This window comes from Rhea pennata, chromosome Z (genome assembly GCF_028389875.1).
Source record: "Rhea pennata isolate bPtePen1 chromosome Z, bPtePen1.pri, whole genome shotgun sequence".
Lineage (NCBI taxonomy): Eukaryota > Metazoa > Chordata > Aves > Rheiformes > Rheidae > Rhea > Rhea pennata.
Window position 1 is genome coordinate 47,161,372 of NC_084702.1, and position 21,261 is coordinate 47,182,632.

Below are 21,261 nucleotides of genomic sequence, written 5' to 3' on the forward strand. Positions count from 1 at the left end.
AGGTAGAAGAGATCCTTCAGGTAATAAGCTTTGACAGTCTCAAGAGGGAACAAACTGTAACTTAGAAAAGCAGCAGTCAATCTCTGCGGTAAGAGTCTTTCTTAAAGCTCTGCTGCACCCTGACAGATGTTTATCCCAGTATGTTTCCTGTTAGAAATACTTTCATTCAGCACAATATTTTAAGGTCATGACAGTTGTGCAGCCTCAAATGCCAGAACTGGTAGGTGCCAACACCATTGCAGCCTCCGCGTAGCAGAGGGCAGCATATTGCAAACACTGTCACCTTCTCCCTCGCTTCCCCAGAGCTCGGACCACACTGCTTGCTCGTCCTCGCGGTTTGAGCACACGCAAGAGGCAGTGGTTAGTGCCAGTCACGCTCCCTGACCCTACCCTCTCCCTGCCCAAGAAAAGCTGCATCGCACACAAGACCGGTGGAGCAGGATTAAATAGAGATTGAGGAGAAGGCCATACCTGGAGAGCACGTGGCCCATGCTGCAGGGAACAGGACGATGCTCCATGCACGTGCTACCACCAGGACGAAGCTGCTGGAAGATGGATCCCTTTTCCCATCTCTCCCCATTAACACGTTCAGCTTGACTGGGGAAAGGGAAGGGCTAGTGAGGGAAATGATCTTTACTCTCACACATCCTCCGAATCCCACTGATCCCTACCCAAACAGTTAAAGCCCTGATAGCATTACGATACTGTACTTATATCAATACTCTGAACAATCCACACTGTTGTCTAGGGCTAATTCACACCACGCCGCAAGCTTCAGAGTAAAGTCTTTATTTCCCATCTTCTAAATTTTAAGTAAGAGAATACTACTAACAATAGCAAGTATTTTAATGGTGAATGTCCAACACAGTTACTCTTTGGGGGAGACTGGTGTTTCTGGCAAGCTCTAAGGTAAATAATGGCAACAGTTTTGACACAGGTAAAAAGAGCATCTGTATTGTGCTATTACTTTGGTACTTATTTCCTAGAAAAACATTAGATCTAAGATACAACACAAATGGCTTTACAAAAGGTGTCTTGATAAACACTAAATCCCTTCTGAGTCCAAACAAAATACCTATTCAGGAAACTCCACCCCAAAGTTCAAAACTTCAGAACACCAAGGCAACAGTCATGATGTCAGCTGAGTTTGTGATTTCCATATTCCTATTTTCACACTAGCCTGCAACTATGGCTGCCATACTATACAGCACTTTGTGCCCCAAGGTTTGCATGAAGGTTCATATTGGAATTCAGCCACTTGTTCAGGGCAGATATGATTCTTTTCAGAATGGGTAAAGGGAAGTTAGAATGTAACATTTTCTCCTTATTTGAAGGCGAGTTGCTCTATCTCCAGCTATTGAATTAGGGCTCCAACACATCAACTGAGAAGGACAGCATTACTAACCTGCAATGGGCGATCAACAGCAGCCTGTAATCCCAGGTGGTCCTCAGTCTGTTCTTGTGACAATTATAGGAGTTTTAATGCTGGTGATGACTTAATGTATCAAGCTCCTAACTCATCTGTCTGCATTTCTTGTTCAACACAGAAAACAGTAAGTCAAGATCAAAGGCCTGTACTGTTCATCCTTGTTCATCTTTTTCATATCTTTAACAGTGAATGTCGTAGCAATATTGCAGGAGTTCTGGGAGAGCAAGCAGAAGCAGAAAGCCGCATTTCCGAGCGAAGGCACCGTGGTGTATGAGTCGCTGAGCTCCCTGGGCCCTCCGTTCGTGAGTTATGTCACCCTGCCAGGGGGGAGCTGTTTTGGGAACTTTCAGGTAAGTGGCACCTTCAAATCTTTGCCAGGGAGGATTTTCTTTCTGAAAAGACTTTTGCCATAAAAAATACATGGCAATTTCCATTTTTGCAACATTGCTGTTCCACACTTGAATTCTTCAGCCTCCATGGCACCACCACTCAGTGATTTTAGAGAAAAATAACTTAGAAGAAAAGAACAAGCAGTTCCAGCTATTAGTTGAATATGGCATGATTTTACCAGTTTAGTCTCTGGTCTCCCCAGATCTGCAACAAATGAGAACATTTTGATCAACTCGAGCATTTTTGTCAGTGGAGTCTAAGACCAAAGTGTTTACAGTCACTTTCCTTCAGAAAACAAAAAAATCTGTTCTGAAGTAGAAATAGTTTTGTAATTTCTCTTTTCATTCAATGTAAAGATATTTTCATTGCAACAGTATGCCCCATAATATATACCATCCAACCCATACTAATGCTGTGCTGACATATAAAGAGCAGGGAGCAAAACTTACCAGAGGCAGATCAGGTTTCAGTGAAAGAAAACTGGAATTGAATTTGATGCCTCCAGCATCCAGGAGGACGAAGGTTGTCTGGTCAAGCGCTCTACCCTCTACCTTCCTTTAAATTGGTAACAGTAGCTCCAGCTTGAATCCAACAGGCATGGACAAGGTGCAGCACCTACTGATGAGGAGTTAAGCCTGCACGGGGTCTTAGAAGACCTTTTGAAGACAAATTTTGAGAACCTCAGTGATCACTTTTTTGAGAATAAGACAGTAGTAGTTATGTTTCAAGCTTGTCTTAGCCAAGATATTACAGGAATATAGGTATTCTTAAGCTTTTTTTTTGGGGGGAGGGGGGTATTTATCCATTTGTTTGTGCACAGTGCCATTATTTTTAGTATTGCCAGCATTTTAAGCAGGATAGCACTGTCACATAGGTATTTTTTATCTGAGTCTAATGAATGCTTGTCCATGATTTACATCACTAAGGCACATCTATACCATTGCAACAGTGAGAGGAAAAAGTCTAATTAACCTCTAGTGATTTGTACAGCAAAGAAGCAGTAAGCATTGCAAGCAGGTCAGAAATTTGAGAGCATGCAGAGCAGGTGTAAAATAGAGCTAACTACGTGCCTTTGACGAAGAGGAGAATTTCTAGGGGAAGTCATCCAGAATCTCTCTCTAAACCTAGCTATCTTTCCTCCTTTAGACAAGAGGGGGAAACCCCCCCCCAACTAAAATCTCTTTCATCTGCAAAGACAACAGTGTTACTCTACTGCCAGCCTGTGCACAGATGCCTAATCTTCTTCAGCCGAAAACCAGCATTAATTCTTCCTCTCCATAGGGGCAAACACAATAGCTTTATCGCATATAGGCATCTAAATTTCAACAACTGTAGGTTAGTTGTAATCTAATGGGCATATGTAATCCATTAAGATCTAGAAGCTAAGGTAACTCCTGCTATTCAAAACACTTTAACCAATTTGAACAGCACCCCCAGGTCTTCCAGATTACTATAGTTTTCTCCCTTTTGTTAAACAGAGGAGATGCAAATGACAGCTTGGAGACTGTGAATGTTGCATTATGTGCTTTCTGGAATGTTTTCTCAGAGCATAAGGGTAAGGAGACATGTGCCATTAAAACTCTTTCAACTCATGATAGGAAAGTTAAAACCTCAACTAGGGCAGGGATCGAGCAAGCTATAGTGATTTATATCGGCTTTGACTGGAGCTGGGGAACTGTATTCGACTTTAGCTGCACACATTGGCAAAAGTGTTCTACTGTATAGGTGCTTTCTTTTCTTAGCATTAAACTTTCAAGGCAAGATTCTTGTTCAATATAAATCAGCACTGCTTGTCCCTCTTCCTACCCCCACCCCCCAAGAAAATATGACCTCAAAATCTGTGGATTTGCAGTAGCTTCATATTAGGCTTCTTTCCTTCATGAAGATGACAGAGGTTCAGATTTTTCATTTTCCCACACTTCTGCAGTAACTTTCTCCTCATCAGGGGTTTAGGAGTGTTAGCAAGCAGTAACTTGTCTGGGTAGCGTTCTGAAGCTTCTGACAGATTACTGAAATGGACTAAAGGAATTTAAGAAAACACATACTGCTCTCCAGTGACTTCCTATTTCTCATGCTGTGCAAATAAAGACTGAAAATAACACTTCAACAACACATTAGAACATCATATATAGCCTAATTTCAAACTGCAATGGCAGTAAACTACTTTGAAAAAACTAAATTAATAATGCTTGTTACTAAGAAATGTAAAGAAAAGATTATATTTCAGAGCTTTTCTTTGCAGTTCTTCCCAGAGTCTTCTGAACATTTTGGGTCTACTTTTCCTATTGCTTTGGGGAGAACTGTTAACAGAGTGGCTTAAAACAATCCAGAATTTCCTGAATCTGAAATGTGTTGCAAACTTGGTGATGATGTCTGTCGGCCAAAGTAGGACAGTTTTGCCCACGTGGTCTGTGAAAATACAATGTGAAAAAGGAAAACAGCAAATTTTTTTTGCACTTTTTTTCCCTTGCTAAATTCTTTTGCTGCCTTGTAGGCTATCAGTTTTATGAGATATTTCATCTTATTTTGCCAACACTTGCCCCACATGTGATCCCTTTTTTTCTTTCTTTCCTTCTCTTTTAACAATGCTTTTCAAATAATTGAATAACTTCCCTGTGCATTACAAAGAGCTGGATCAGGTATTTCTCTTGTTTAGCTTTATTGCTGCTGCCAGCCGTGAATATAATTCACAGCCACCTCACCGTTCCAGAAGCAGGAAGGTAGCGAAAAGCGAGCCGGCTTGGCAGCCCCCTCCGCGCGCTGAGCTGAGCCACTGCGGGCAGATGCTAACAGATTGGTTCCGTTCACGCTTTAGGGAAGAAGTATTAGGAATGCACAGATGGGTCTAATTGAAAATGGCTCATCAAAGACTGCACTGAATAGCATTAGAACAATTTAGTAATGAACCACCAGTATCTTAATTTACAGATATCAAGGCTCTCAGTATCCAGGCTACTTAAAACCTACTGTAGGTATTACAATATCCCTAAATAATGGTAAGCAACAGAGTACAGATAAACTACAAACACTTCAGCTCAAGCCTTGTTTTAAATAATATTTTCTGAACCATTATTCTGCCTTAAGACGTGCAGGTGCATATTAGATGATATATTTCATGGTACTTCACAGTCAAAAAACCTATTCATTTGTTTATGTGTTTTAAACATTTTCTCTTCCATTTTTGTTCTGGGTACTTAATACTAAGAATCACATACCATGACTTACCATGAAAACTGTGCAATAATTTTCATTTATGACAAAAGGACCAGCATAAGGCCCATCTGATCAACTTCTGGCTCCCCTCTTGCTGAACTCAGGCATGAAGCTGCTCATGGTTTTAGCAGATGTTTTTGCTTTTAATACCGAAGGGAAATTTGATGAATACTTTAACTTTATAAATGCAGTGAAAAGTGTTGCAAGTCAAGCCTAGCTTTCATCTTTGCAAGTGAGATCATCTACAGCAATGAATTCATTTGAACAATAGGTTTGTAGGTCACTAAGGATAGAAGTGCTAAAAATACCCTGAGCTGACCGTTCAAATATCATATTATTATTTTCTTATGTACTCACTGGCATTTCTCTGCTACTATTAATCAAAGTATGCTTTATAAGGAAAGGTAATATCTTTTATTAGACTAAGCAATACAGTTGGGGCAAAAAATGGGACCAGATTTTGAGCACTTCAGTGCTTTTTTTGAGTCTGCAGGACTTCAATACATGCAGGCCTGTGCAACTAAAAGGTGAACAGTTTTTCCAAGTCTAATGAAAGTCTACTTAATCAAATAAAAGGTCACTACCTTACCCAATGAATATTTCTTCAGTTATGGCCTTAGACTATTATGGACACAACAATATTAACACTATCACTACAAATATACAAGCATCCAAGCTGCATGTAACTGGAACGTGCATTAGTGAAGTATAAAGTAATGTACTTGCAGAACAAAAACTAGATCAAATCCATTCTAAAATATACTATTAAAGTTTCTTATAGCATTTTATGAAAATAAAATGCATTAAAAAAACCCTTACTTTTTCCAGGGCACCTCTTTATAAGTTTATATCATAGCAACTCCCTTAACTTTGCAAAAATCAAAATTTCAGTTATCTTTATCTTCTCTCACTTGCTGTGCAAGATTTTCATTATCAATTTAAATTATGCCTACAGTCACTACACTTCCTGGAAAAAATAGAAAATCTGAATATATACATGCACCCTTCTTTTCTAGCTAGAAATGCCACTATATTTTAAGTTACTGCTGAAACTTACAATAACAGGAGAAGGAGTATTTAAGGTTAGACAAATCTCTTACTCGCATTCCCTGTTAAAAGAGCCATCCTTTGACCTCCCTGAGAGTGAATATTCAATCCTCACCCCATTCCTTATGGTGTGAAGAAACTCTTCATAACTAAACACAAAGTTTATAGCTGGAAGAAATGAACATCCCAATCAGATGCTTGGGTTGGCATACTCTTCTTTAACCTAAAGACTTTTTTGGGCTTCCCACACAATTAAACAAAAAAAATCTCTGTGTTAGGGTCACATTAGTGTCACATTTTTCAGCTTCACAACCAGGAGGCTAGAAAATGCACCTTCTAATTTTTTTTAAGATCTGAAGTTGTATCATCTTTCCAAATATCAACTCTTAAACACAGTTCTCTTATCTCTGCCTTATTTTAAACTTATCTGTCCACCTATCTCTGCCACAAATATAAAGAGTTTATACAAAAAGTAAAATAAGGTTTTGGAATTTGATTTTTTATTCCGCCAACAATACAGAAGCATTATCTTCTCTAAGATCCCCATACTCGTAAAAGACGACCTATTCTTTCAGTAAGATCTCACAGCAGAGGTGAGGTGTCTTCTGTCTTTCCTAGCCCTCCTAAACCTTTTCAAAGGTGAAAGCAGAGATCTGACCACACCAACACTGAAAGGACTTTTTGCACAAATTACTACACACAAGAAATGATCCTCTGTCTACACTATCAACCCATTTGAAGTGAAGGCCACAGGCCAAGTGCTCCGTTACCTTTACTGTTGATGTAGGAACACTCTAAAGTAGCATCAGCAAGATAATTTGGGGAGTTCAGAAAATTATTGTGATGGAAAGCAATTAACATAATAGAAAGAACTAGTTTTATGGATCTGTTATTTTCTTTGCTTTGAAACTATCGCACATATTTTGAAGTAGGGGAAAAATCATTCCGCAGACTCATTGAAATGTCGGTAGTACCTCACTGAAATGCTGCACAGTGAGTGAAAATGTCAGATTTTTGAACTAGGATATTTTTCCTGTGTTGAGATGAAGAGAGACATGAACTCAAAGATGGTTCAAGGTCTGAAAGAAATGGTGGAGTCCAAGTTCTATTAACGGACTTAATTTAAATCTCAGTTAAACTACAGAATTTGAGGATTAAAACAAAGAAAGGCAGAAATATTTCAGAGAAGGTGGAGCCTTCTGGGGAAACTGCATGCCTTCCAACAGTTAAGGATGTGGTTTGGGGAAGTTACCTAGGGCTATAATGAAGATGTAGATGAAAACCATATGCCCATACACTTTAGGTGGTGATTCTCAATGGCCAATGAATTAAGGAACTCATTAAGTCACAATAAACTGAATTTATAAAATTAAATTTTTCCCAAGGGAGATATAAGTAAAGGAAGACTTTATTGTACAAATAGTACCTGGTTCATGAGCTGGACTGAATATCATTATATAATTTTGTTTTAAATAAGTTATGAATTAATACCTATTTCAAAAATTCCTAACACCTCTCTTGCAAAGTTTGTGGAGGTTTTAGCTTTCATGAGGGGTCTCCTTAAAGTATTGTCTACTTCTAGTAAAGTTATTTTAAAATTAGTTATTTCTGTCTGGAGACATAAACCAAAAAAGAACAGTGATTTTCTTTCTTTATTTTTTTTAAACACACATTGTACTATACAATGAAACACTAATTTCTCTGGAGACTTTAGGTGATGGAACTCTCCACATAGAAACAAACTGCTTCCTTAATATGATCTTATGTCTGAAAGATGTTTGAAGGAATTATACACTATTAGCATTCCCAAGCCACATACAACCTAATTAATAATTTTAAAAGACCATGGTAATAAGAAGAATCATATCCTTCAGCAAAGGACAGGCTATTTACTTTGATTTCCAGCCTTCACTCTCACAGACACTGGTTTACTCTTTTCTACAAAACATGGTGAAGAAAGGGAATGTTAATTCAAAATAGAATAGGAGGGTGGAATGGCAATAGAGCATTTTGAAAAAAGCTTGGCCTTGAATAAGAGGCAAGGTAATTCCATTTGGAATTCCATTCCAAACACTTTTTTCCTCCTCCCACATCCAGGTTACAGGCTTTTCTCAGATTTACCTTCATACAGGACTGAAAAAGTAATTAAAAAAACCATTCCTTTCCTTCTTGCAGCCTGTGTGATGTCACTGACTTAAGGACTCTGTTCAATTCTTGTTGAGTGTTTTCATATCAAAGGGCTAGAAATCAGCTAAAATCAACAAGCACCCTCTCCCTCTCTCCTCAAGCTTCCCCTGGCCTTACAGGTTTGAATAATTCCACAGATGTTTCCAGATGTTATCACGTGTATGTATGAAAGAGCAAATATGGGTGGGGGGGGGGGGGGGGAACAGACAGATTGCATAAATAGCATAGTGCAAGTTATCAGTATTGCCTTCAGTCAGCAAGGGCCAATTAAGCTCCTCTGAAACTCTTTGAAATCAAATAAATGTTGCCCATGGTATTTAAAGATTTACCTGAATGCCTCAGAATTACAACTTAATATATGGACTTCTCTCCATATAAGCGATTTCACTGCTAATAAAAGTGCCAGGTTTCTTCCTCAGAAGTTAAGCTACCCAGATTCTGGAGGAAAAGTTCAATGGTGTTGTCACTCCCTGCCTCTGAGGCTGGTGCTACACTATATGTCTGAAATAATACACAGCAGCCTGAGTACACAACACATGCCCGTGGTGGGTCCTTCTTCCCTGATGACCTTGACTGTAAACCTGGCCAAAATGCTTTGCAGCTCCTTCTTAACCTCCGCAGGTGGCCTCCCCTCCCAGAGAAGCCATGGCAGAGGAATGAGGTGCATTACTGCCTGCCTGGGTTCTCCTGGCCATGGATTCCGGATGTAGCTCAAGCACATACTATCTGGATTCTAGGGTTTAAGTAGTCAGAGATGCTCTAAGCAGTACTGGTGATATATAGTTCCAGTGACTGTATTGCCCCCACGCGCTCTCGCTAGAAACAAACGCTGCAGATGCAGAGCAGAGCAGAATCTCACTCAAGAGCTGTGACAGAGGAAGTCTGTATAGATAACGCCAAATGCTATTCCACCCATATCTAAACAGCAGGTCCTTCTCTGGTCATTCCAGGTTTGACCTCCTTCTTTTGACCAAACTTGTCTCACTGTACAAAAGAAACGTCTGATTTTCTTTGTCCTCCTTGCTTGCTTGCAATTACAGTAATCATGATACCCGGTACAGAATAAAGATAGCAAATAACTTCTGAAGACTTCTCTTCTGGGCGGATGGTAGTCCTAGATAAAGTTTTACCTTGTTCTGCATTCCTCTTCATACATATGCAGGGTGTTAAGACACTGGATTTATTGCTGGTCTGGTTATTTGCCAGAAACACTGTGAGAGAATGAACAGCTACCAGAATTACTAATTTGTGTACTATTCACTATTTAGTTTTGCAGGTAAAGGCAAGAAGAATCTCACTGGAGCTTCTGTTGCCTCAAAATATGTACACAGCAGAACCAGAATATTTTTCTACTTTTTAGCCTAAGATTTCTGCAAAACACACCTTGCCGAGCTTGCTTCTGTTATTCCAGGTTGATTTAATTACATTGTATTCTACTTGGTCAATACTGGAAAAAAGTCTCAGAAATATAACCGAAGCAGAAGGCGAATGGTTGCTTACTCAGCAATATGTTGTTGCAGGCAACTTTTTACTTGTATTATCCAAGGAATGCACTTAGTTAAACATTCATTCCTGTTGTGATGAAAGGCACTGATTTTTGATCTACAGATGTCCCTAAGCTTTAGCCCTTTTAGTCTTACAGATACTAAAAGATTCCATGCTTTACCCTGGCACTTCAAGTCAACTATGGTTGCTAAAGCATCTGTTAGCAGGAATCCAACAACTCTCAAATTCACTGACCAACTTTGTAGGTCATGTCTCAAATTTAGTCTGTTTTTCAAGCTTTCCAAGCTGAAGAATGAAAAGAGGGTGGATTTGAAATGACTATTGTTACTTTGGGAAGGGAAAGGTCTTTAATTTATCATAAAGGTTGGCTTAAGTCTCTATTTTTAAACAAAATGTACTTAACACCAAGTTTAAGCAGAACTAGTACATTTTGGAAGAATAGAAATAGACTCATTAAATGTTAATGTCTGACTCTCGAAAATCATTTTACTTTGCACCATACTATCCAGAAACGACTTAGGAAATTTATTAACTTCACTCTCCACAGAAAGCAGCTGCTTCTTTCCTCCTTAGCATGCTGGCATTCACCGAGGCTTTCAGAGCAATCACTGTGCAACAATATACATTTGATATTTGTAATAATTTGTTATCCAAATAACTTAACCAAAGCACAAATCAAGCCAAGGATAGAATCCAAACTAAAATCCCTGTGCTGCAAATGGACAGGGAAAAATGTTAGTTTGCTTAAAGTGGCTGACTCACAGCAGTGGTCACGTAAAGAGGCCTCTGAACCTTTCTCCCATTGCTGCTATAAACAGCGCCAGGAAATACTTGTGTGGTCTTACAGTTGCCTCAACTACTGTTCTTCACATACAAAAGTAAAAGTGGGGAACTGCAGCAATTACTGCCTTGGATCTCAGACTTACTTATGAGAGCAGCAGAGTCAAGGGAATCTTCCTTCATTTCACTGTCACTGTATGAAGGGCAAGGGGACTCCTTTTGCCGATTTCTCATCTAAGAGGACATCATTGGCCAACTATCTCCTAAGAACTTAGGAAGTCATCAGAAGGACTACTAAAGCAGAAGTCGAAAGGATAGCTTTGAGCAGTGGAAATCTGATTTGATCTCCTTACTAGGGGCCTAACAGAAGTAGAGGGCCATCTAAAAGGACCCTTCTTTAACTTTGATCTTTCTAAGTGATTTCAGTTCTTGCTATGACTTAATACAACAAGCAGGTTTTATCATATCTTTGTGATAACACAGGGACAATCAGTCTACACAGAGCTGCCGCAGGGTCAAAAGAGTCCAAATCTGAACTGTAAACCACCTGCTTACATTACCTATAATATCTGGCTCAGCATAGGTGCATTTTACTGCACTGAGGATCCATCCCATAGTCTAATGCTCACAATACCAGAAGTATGAGAAGTAGACTTTTGCTTTCAGATATCTAGCAAGAATCTAAAGAGAAATGTGCTATAATGAAACATTCATGCTTTTTGGAGTTTTTCACTTACTGAGAACGAGGAAAGATGGTATCTTTCAGCTAAAGCCTACATCTGTTGTTTTCTACATGTTAGAAAGGCTGCGATGAACCTCCTTCTCCAAGTCTTACTCACTGCTAGTTGTTCATCTCGGACCAGTCAATAACTTCTTCCCCTGAACCCTGAGGCTAAGGCTTCTTTCTCCCTCTCTCATCTATAAACATCTAAATTCCTAAATGACAGCATGTTAAAAGTGGATATAACTACCAGTATTTACCTTTTGATATATATTACAGCATGTCACCAAAACAGATCCCTCAATTCTCTTGGAGGCCTGTCAGTTAGCGTAGCTAGTTGGTATGACCAGTTATTAAGAGAGCTCTTCTGCAGTCTCCAACATAGCTTCAGCTTTGGATAATTCAAGATTTCTTTGTAATACCTGAGCCAAAGAGCCTGTGCTGAAACCTTTGCCCTCTGCGAAACTACATTAAGATTTTTAGCCTTTTACTCCCCAGCTCAAATGAGCTTTAATCAGTTTCATCCTTTCAAGACTGAGAAAAAATTTAAATTAAAGGAAAAAAATGTGGAGGAAAGTCACATATCATACTAAATTATAATCTCCATTTTTGTTTAAGTATTTATATCTCCTGTTACATTTAGTAAATGTTAAGAATTTTTCTGTTCTTCCAGATTTGTAAATCTCTTGATCTCAGAAAGGTTGCCATTTGCTTATAAATATATGCAGACTCTTTGATCTGCTGCTTTGCTGGTCTTACTTAAAAACGAATAGTTTTCTTTTATCTGTCATTTTTACTAGATTTCATCTTCACAAAGATGGTTTAAATCCAAATTATTTGGATTGGTTTTTATTATAACGTTTATTATTGAAAGCACATAAGTCTGAGTTCTGTTCTCAGAATTTTAGAAACAGAATTACAGGCTGCCTGCAAGAGAATGTTTAAACCTAATAAAAGAAAAATACACAATGCCAAAACATTTGACCTGGGCAGCTTGAAATGGATATAAAAGAGTTAGATATTTTATACATTTATTGAGATGCCAGCCTCTGAGAGAAGCATCGTATTTATTTAGCAAAACTGAAACAAACAGAAAAACCTAAACTCACTCTCCTTTCAGAAAGCACATTTCTTCAAATAATCTTGCTAGAAAAGTCATTTGAAAAGGGAGAGCAAAGTCCTCATCTTTAAAACAAACAAAAAAAAATCTACTCAATTAAAAGATAAGCATTTAAAACATTCCTGGTTTCTCAGAACTACATATCTATTTTAATTGCATTTCAAACAATTAACTCTCTTGCTTCACAGAAACTAGTTACACAATATAGTCAGAAATCTCCCAGTAGTAACACAACTGTGTGTACTCACACTTCTTATTACAGTGAATAGAAGCAATCCAGTTGAGTTAAGGTGATTGTGTCAGGTAGTGAATTCCTTAAGGCCTGGAGGAGGAAAAAAAAAAGGAAATCAATAAAAGAAACAAGAAACTATGCAGACTGCTGTACTTGAACAAAAAAGAATATCCAGCATATCATAACAAGAATAACAAGAGAAAATGGATAGTTAACAGATCTATCCATATAACATCTACACTGAAGCAAGACAAAGGCCTCTAGTAAGGCACAATTACCTAGCTCTGGAGAAAATTACGTGTAAGTGTAATTGTCTAAGTCTGTAAAAGTGTGTAAGTGTTATTCACAGTTGTTTGGCATTTAAACTGTGTTTGAGAGTTTTTTTAAGACAGCTTTCATCAACTTCTTACAAAAATCTATTCAGCATGTCTCTGCAAAGACAGCTTTGGTTTTGATAACCATGGCAGTTTTTGCTGGTCTTGACTGCCCCTACTCTTTCACTCTCTTCACAGCGTATGAGTGGAATGCAGAGATGCATTGACTTAACAGACTCATACGCTTCAAACTGTATTAAAACAACTGAAATCAAATGCTGATTGATTATTTAGAAAGGCTAGGAATTTATTACTATTATTATTACATAAAAACATAATGTTTTTCTCACTCCATTCCCAATAAATTACTATCTACACACACAATTATTGGGATAGAGAGGCAGCAGCTGGAAAAGTAGAACAAGGAGCATATGAGAGTGACTTCTTTGCACTGTAGCCATCAGAGAATGATCATCACTGGGACTGATTCCCCAGCCAGGATACAGCAGCAACCTAACACAGACAACCTGCACTCTGTTGCCTGGGAGGTATGTTTTATTGGCATGTGCAGGTCCATACTGTTTGCCAGCTTTGAAAGTGGAAAAGAATTTCACCTTGTGGTCAGATTGGCATAAATCTTTCGAGGCATTTTAAAGTCTGCTTGAAAGCCTTGAGTGTGATTCATCTGCTAGGTTCATATGGATTTAATTCACGTAATCTATTCCTTGTATTTGCTTGCTGAGGCCTCAGGCATTGTCAGTGCTTTGGTCTTTACTTTTCACTGCCTGCGGTATACAATTTAGTTTTGTAAATGCTTTGATATAATTAAGATCCTTGGGCTTGATGTGGGGTACATGGGTGAGTCCCAACAACATACTTAGTGCAGCAGGGCAGGCAAGATGAGGTGGGGATGCTTTCAGGCCTTAAGACTCTGTAAGATTAGCAGCATGGCTTTTTGCTCACAGAGATAAAGTTTAAGAATGCCCAGTGCCTCTTAAATTAACAAATCCTAACATTATTAAAATTAGAAATGTACTGTTGGCTGGTTAAAAGAGCTAAGAAATTTTCCCACCATATTACAAACCCAAAGGAAACTAACACAAACTTGAATTTTAAAAGATAAGATTAAACTAGCAGGCAGCACCCTGTAAACCATGGTAGGTCTGCTGACAGGCAGCTTGAGCAGCTCTGTAGCAAAGGTAGGGTGGTCAACTATGGCTGCCAATTTTGTTTCAAGTTAAGTTGTCTTTTTCTACTAGTCAGAGCCCTTCAGATACTTCTCAAAACCCCTTATGTAGTATATTTGGTTTAAAGGGGACAGCATCAGCAAGAATTTCAGAGGTGTCATTGTTTTGCAGAGCTCAAACCAGATCTGTTTTCTGAAGAAAAATAAACAAAAATATCTAAGAGACATTTTCATCAAAAAATTTTTTGGAAACAAAATTCACTTAAAGCTTGGCTTCTATCTGAACATGTGCTAAGCAGTGAATTAACACTTGCAGTAACTATTCAAAAATTCAGTTAAAATGTCACCAAAGTCGCATAATTTTGACAAAGTAGATGAATTTTTAATTCATTTGGTAATTTTTGTAAAACTGATGTAAACCTATTTCTCACTAAAAATGTTTGGCTCTGAGAAGTCAGAATTTGTGAGGAAAATAATTAACATGATCTTTTTTGAAAAAAAAATGTATTTTGCCTTTCTTGTATTGAGAAACAAAAAACAACACCTAACAAACGCAGTGGTAAACACAGACCTTACCTGAGACGCATAGAATTTTTCTGCGCTTTTTCAGAGCTGCCTAAGCAGAGCAGAAGCAAGGCGAGATGCTGCAAAAGTGGCTTTGATCAACTCTCTCTTCAATGAATTGCCTTGTCGCAGGATCACAAAGGAATTCATCATGGAAAGTGTTCAGGAGGCCGTTTCCTCAACCAGTGTAAGTGCAAAACACTTAAAGAGTTTGATATCAGTACAAGACTGTAGATTATTAATAAACTCCTTTGATGGGATTATTAGAACCTATGCAACTGTATCTTCACTGATAATTCAATTAACTCAGAGTTCACTTACTTCTCTACTATATAGGCTGATCTCAGTTTAAAAGAATTGGGGCAGTGGTGGAGAGGAATCATGTGAACCTAAGTACATACACTTTGCAGGCAAAAACAGAGCTCCAAATTCTCCGAACTTTCTTCTCAAGCCCCAGTAATCTGTGTCTAAAAATGACTCTGAGCCAGAAATAGTTATTTTCATTTACTCCAGCTGAGTTGTTTACTTGTATACTTGCAGAGTAATTTATAGACAACACTGAAGTGCTCTGAATTTACTCCTGTCCAAAGAGCTGAATCTCTGTAGAACTGACACAGTTAATTTCAGAGGTCTACTAAAATCAGTGAAAGCCTCTGGGGTAACAGTACAGTGCAGTGTTCCAGATCTCTAATTTATCCCTACGTTTCTCTTTAAGGCTTTAATGCATAATAAGATACTGACTTTGGAAATGAAATGCAAAGGAGAGAACATTTGTTCTTAAATAGCATCAGTGAGTTGGACACAGCTCACAAAACTGACTCCTTTAATCCGCACTTTGCTGGTGCAAATGTGCAATGAAGATCAGTTCAGCTCAACTACTCCAAAGATCTGAACCAAAACTTTATATGAGAAAATCAAAAATCTGAAGCATCTCCCAAACTGGTGATAACCAATTAACATGTACATTGTTGTACCATCAGAATCAGAGAAGTAAAGGAAATGGGAGGAACTTGACCCTGAAGAATATTGAGATAATTTTTTCACTATGTCAGCTGAGGAGTTAGCAAAACTTCTCTATTTCTCTCGATTTGAGGTTTGGGGAGAGGGGAGGATAATGAGGTGTACATGTTTTTATTTTTAATTTTCTTACATAAAATTTGGGGAAAATTTGAGAAACTTTTTAAGGTGACGTGCAATCTTCTCAGATACAATTTGCCACTTTAGAAATGTCCACACTCCAAATGCCAATGACTCTTACACTGTGAACTGTAAGTAGCTTATGGAAACACAACTGTAAAGTATGAAATCCTGATATGATTACAGTCTGCCTGTATTTCCCAAGTATATTAGTCTTATATAAATTGAAAATCATTATTCCATGTTTAGTTAACAAGTTAATCTTCAAAACCTTCAAACTCAGTTGAGTAAATGGTGTTGGAGTCACTTCCCAGCCTTTAAAACTGGGTCTAAGTCTTCAGTTTTCCTAAATTCTAGTTTTAAAATATATGGAACTGCCCTTTCAGAGCAAGATGTCTATCTGAATGCCTTATATTTCTTTGGCAGTCGCTTTTTTTTTCTTCTTAGCTTATCATATATAAACAAAAACTACTTGGGAAACACAATTACATACTTATCATTACCAAATAACTTTAGGATTATGATTGTATCTATACTAATACCCATTAATATAGCTTTGTGTAATGCTGCTTGTCCAGAGCTTATGGGTTTTTCTCCAGATGACAAATAAAGGTCTTAGTGTTTCTTTTTTTTCCCTTTTTTTTACCATTGTTCTAGTAAAGATCGTCCAAATCAATTTTATGCTCAAGACTGTGGTAATTACAACAATTCCACAAGGCTATGTTAGTCCTTAAAAGTTGCTTAGATTTATTTTCTCTGGAGTTAATAACTAGATAAAATATTTATAGTTCAGAATAGTACAATGGGGTTAGGTTTAGCTCAGCTGGTTAGTGTGTGGTGCTTATAACGCTAAGGTTGTGGGTTCAATCCCCATATGGGCCACTCATTTGAGGGTTGGACTAGATGATCTCCAGAGGTCCCTTCCAATCTCACCAATTCTATGATACTCAATGAATGTGACAGATATCATCTTACAGCACAAGTAATCCTTATAAATGAAAGCGCTAATTCACCAAAAGGCATACGTCATGGACAGAGAAAGGCTTAATTGAATTCCTTTTATATTTGCAGAACTACTTGCAAGAGTTCTGATAAGTGTGGAATGCATTTTAGTTTAGAAATATTGCTACTTCCATGTATTTTGTGAGATGTTCTGTAGTATTCACCTTTCAAGTAAAAAGTTTTGTACTCCTTCATAAGATACATTGAGAAGGAGGATGCAGAAACAGAGGGGCGTGAGGAGGTCTGGTCTATATCTGTTCTGAGGATGAAATAAGGGTTTTCTTTTCCAGCATTGTGAATTTTATACATTTTGGAGGGAAAAAAAATCCATAAAAGTTAAGAAAAATAGATCATGATTTATTTGTGTGTGAAATTTAAAGGGAGTTTTGACTCAAGTAATTTATCATTTTTTATGGAAATTTTTGATGTAAAAGGGTATACACATTGCAGAGTTCTGCTTGGATTTCCTCAGGGATATTTAAAAGCTAACATAAATATTTCAGCAGCAGTGTGTTAATGCTACAGCATTCAAAAGCTATAAATTTACTAGCAATTCAGCAGAACCATATTGGGTAGAAATCTGTTCAACTTTGTGAAGTTGCCATTGAGCACCTAAGGTTGTGCAGAGGAATTTGTTCAAAATTATCCTGTACTTCTTTTCTAGGTTCCCCCCACCACCACCAAGAAAGGGAGGGGAGACAATGAATTTAAGTGAAATTCAGCCCTTTGTTATACTGGCTGTTGGGGGATTCTACTGAAAAAGCAAATGCCAGATTCTGGAGCATGTCAGCACACTTCATCAAGATGGCACTTTATGAAATGTGCTTATTACCACAGACATCCTTCATGAGACTCAAAACCTGCACAGTCAGCATTTAGGCACTGTGGTGATAAGCCTGCAACTAGACAGAACTGATTTAACTGAAGGGGTTTTGGGGGAGATACAACTCAAATAATTATACTTAAGAGTTTAGATGGAGCAGCAACAATACTGCAGAGATTAGTAAAGCCTGAAGACGGGAGATAGGCTCTTCTGTCATTAGAGCACTGGGACACTGAAAATCAGCTATAAAGGGCAGCTCCTTCCCAGTAATCAACAACTCATTAGCACCTCAGCATTCTCATTTTCCATCACTCTAGGAAGTGGCAAACATCCCAATGCATCACCAAGCTTAAGACTAGACAGATCAATATTTAAGAACCAAGAAATCAAAGTTTACCAGTTGTCATAGCCATTTCACAGTAATCAGATGGTACACAAAAGGTTGGTAAAATGAGTAACTGCTAAGGTAACTACCAAAATGGACTCCCAAACTCTTTGCTGGGGAAAGAAAGAGACAAGAGGGGCATTAAAAATGACTCTGGTTTGCATCTAGAACATGTTCATAATTGCAAGAAATACTACACACCACAAACCAACCACTCCCATTCCAATCGCATTGTCTTGTTTCTTCCCTAAGGGTAACTTAAGGGATGCTGATGACCCAAGCACTAGTATTGGAGCCTATCACTACATGCTGGAGTCAAATATTGGAAAAACAATGCTGGAATTTCAGGTATAAGAAATAAAGCTTCTGCTTTATTCACTTTTGAATGAAGTAACTTATTTTCATGACTAATGTTTAACAAAAATTGTGGCATTTGAGGTAAGCAGTGAGGATGCTGTGATAATGCAAGTGAAAAAATGGATTAAGATAATAACGATAATAATGGAGTGAATAAAGGCTAACTTCTCAACTTGACTATAATAATAAGTAAAATAGTAACACCATGTAACCACAATGTTAGAAAACTGACAGAGCTGCTTTCCCTCCTGACTACTTATACCTGCTCAAACATGCTCCCCACAGTGCTGCACTTAAATGACCATTTGATAAAATAGATTCACCTCTTTCATTCCAATTCCTAATGAAAAATATCAAACTAAATCTACATTATTGCAGAAAATACTGTGGATAATAATCTTACACTGGAGTGGTACATCCAAAGGAGAGTATGACTTCCTGTTCTGGTATTTCAAAGAAATTCTAAAATGCAGTACTAAACACAGGTGTATGAATTGCCACACAGTGTCAAATGGAACATGTTTAGGGACAAATATTCTTCTTATAATGCCAGTCATCTCAGCAGGATGGTGACCATCTTTGGCACTCTGCCAGGGTCTTTTCAAAATTTCACTCTAACTGAGAGAAGTTTGAGTCTTCCCTTCAGGCAACTGATATATTGAGGCCCTAATGAAATATTCAGGCAGCTGTTTGTTTATAGCTTTCTAAATAACCAAATCATATTTAAAACCTTCATCCATAAACAGTTTTTTCATATAGATACCAAAATAGTTCCACATATTTCTGAGTCAGTTTGCTTTTCTTCCATTTGATGAAGTGTGGAGTGATGTCATATAAATCTCAAATTGCCTGCAGTATAGGACAGGGTTTGAGGTTTCATTAATGAATAACAGAAGTTAACTGGAAGTAGGTGGTACGTTGTTGGGAGCATTTTGCTTCACCTTACTGGCGCAAGCAACACGGCCATATGTAAGTATCAGATGAGTGGAAAGGGCAAGCAACTTCATGAGTGAAATCTGTGTATTTTAATCTGTGTATTCCTAGAGCACGCCCGTTTTGAACTGCATGTTTCCAGAGCCTAGGCATTTTGGCCGAGCTGTACTTGATACAGCAGCATATGTCTAACAGACTAACAGAAGAGATAGGGATGATTGCATCAGTGAAGAAGTTGCCATATTTATTCAGTACCATAAACAATTATACTCAACTGGCAATAACAAACTTTTAGGATTGCTGCCATGGCCTAAGTTTTGTCCTGTTGGTGTCTGATCTCACCTCGTTTTCTGAATCCAAGGTGCATTTCATCCACAGAAGGAAATCAAAACTCTTAAAATCAGGCATTGAGAAAGAACACTCGCAAAATGCAGAAACATTTAACACAGTAAGGCTCTTTAACTTACAAGCAGAGAGATCCGTGAAGGAAAATATGTCTGCAAATCCATCCATTAACTAAAACATCCCAATTAAACCTTAAAGATCTTTCCTCCTCACTTTGACAAGTAAACTGAGAGGACTTAGCAGCTGGCCCAGAATCCCTGAAGTACTACTGTTACAAATGAGTGAGAAGCCTTCCTAGAGGGAAAGATTGGTATCTACCGAAGACCTGTTAAAAGCCAAGAGTGAAGGAGATTCAACATAATAGGTTTTCACACATGGGAAAATTAGAACAGGGACTGAAGAAGTTTACACTACTCTCCCTAAGTTACTGAGTTTCCAAGATGATTTTCATCTGTTTCAGTGTCTGGCCCAGAAAGCAAAAGGAAACATGAAAAAAGACAAAGGGAGCAATTGCCAGGCTAAATGTTAACTAAAAAATATAGCATTGTGATTCCCACTCCATAATCAAAGAGGCATTGAAAGGGGTGTGTGAGAACTATTTATACACAGCATTTTGCAAGTTTCCCTGTCATAAGCTATAGATTATTATCTGTCTTTTGAAATGCAAATATCAGGGCATTTAATTTAAAAATAACCCAATGGTTACTGATTTTGCAAATGCTGAATGAAAAAGAATCAAATGCAGAGCAATGCAGCATGAGACAACATTGCTTTTGAAGTCCAAGCAAAACCTGCCGCAGGCTTGAAGCCTTCAGTCTTGTAACACATCCTTTGGGCTTCCTTCTTTTGTTAGAGATGAGTCACTCCATGGTTTGGGGAGCTTTTGCTCTGGGTTTGTTTGTTGTTTGGGGCTTTTTTGAGGTGGAAGAAAAGGAAAAGCTAAGAGGTATATTATCAAGGGGAGGATAGTTAAGTCAGATCTTGGATTAATGAGTACTTCGGTCATAACATTTCTGGTACAAAAACTTTAACTGAGGTAAAAGGAAGTTCTTATGGTGACACCTCATACTCATTTCATCCATCAATCTATACTGCTGAATATATACCACATAAAAGGGCTATACTATCTGTTAGGGCTAGTAAGCACATTGCAGAATCTCACATTTCAGCAGCAGACAGAATAACTTAGTGCACGTTCTTACTCTCTTTAGCAGTCCACTTGATTCATCTCCTAAATTTTGCCATCTAAAATGGAGATAGAATTCATTATATTGCACGTACGGTCTCCTTCGCAAGCTAAAAAGAGTAAGGTAGCCAAGCTGATGACAAAGTTTACTAGCTAAAATAAAAATAATTGGAACTGAAGAATCTAACTGAACATTCAGACAAGCAAACTAGTTCTTTCAATACAACTAAAGGTCTACATTTTATAAGCAATGGAATATAGATCCTTTTCTCAGATTCCTCAGAGAATCCTTCTGCCCTCTGCTTTGTCAGAGGGTTCCCAATTCACTCAATATTAACACGCTAGATACAAGAAAACAAATGTAGGCCAGCATTTTTGGTCAAAACAAGAACAGCAAATGGACC

The 21,261-nt window shown here is 38.0% G+C and overlaps 1 protein-coding gene and 1 long non-coding RNA gene across 2 annotated transcripts in view; one reads left to right on the top strand and one right to left on the bottom strand.

The window, feature by feature from the left end:
• Window positions 1–21,261, top strand: part of LIX1 (limb and CNS expressed 1) — a 35,145-nt gene that overhangs the window by 11,331 nt on the left and 2,553 nt on the right. The window contains exons 2-4 of the mRNA XM_062600301.1: window positions 1,616–1,779; window positions 14,736–14,876; window positions 18,289–18,384. Coding sequence (XP_062456285.1) covers window positions 1,616–1,779; window positions 14,736–14,876; window positions 18,289–18,384 — 401 coding nt within the window. The remainder of the gene's footprint in view (window positions 1–1,615; window positions 1,780–14,735; window positions 14,877–18,288; window positions 18,385–21,261) is intronic.
• LOC134153838 (uncharacterized) overlaps window positions 1–21,261 on the bottom strand; it is a 48,611-nt gene that overhangs the window by 7,408 nt on the left and 19,942 nt on the right. Inside the window, exons 6-10 of the long non-coding RNA XR_009961239.1 lie at window positions 14,702–14,890; window positions 12,642–12,715; window positions 2,269–2,475; window positions 1,406–2,023; window positions 472–597 (exon numbers count right to left, since the gene is read on the bottom strand). This is a non-coding gene — a long non-coding RNA (uncharacterized LOC134153838). The remainder of the gene's footprint in view (window positions 1–471; window positions 598–1,405; window positions 2,024–2,268; window positions 2,476–12,641; window positions 12,716–14,701; window positions 14,891–21,261) is intronic.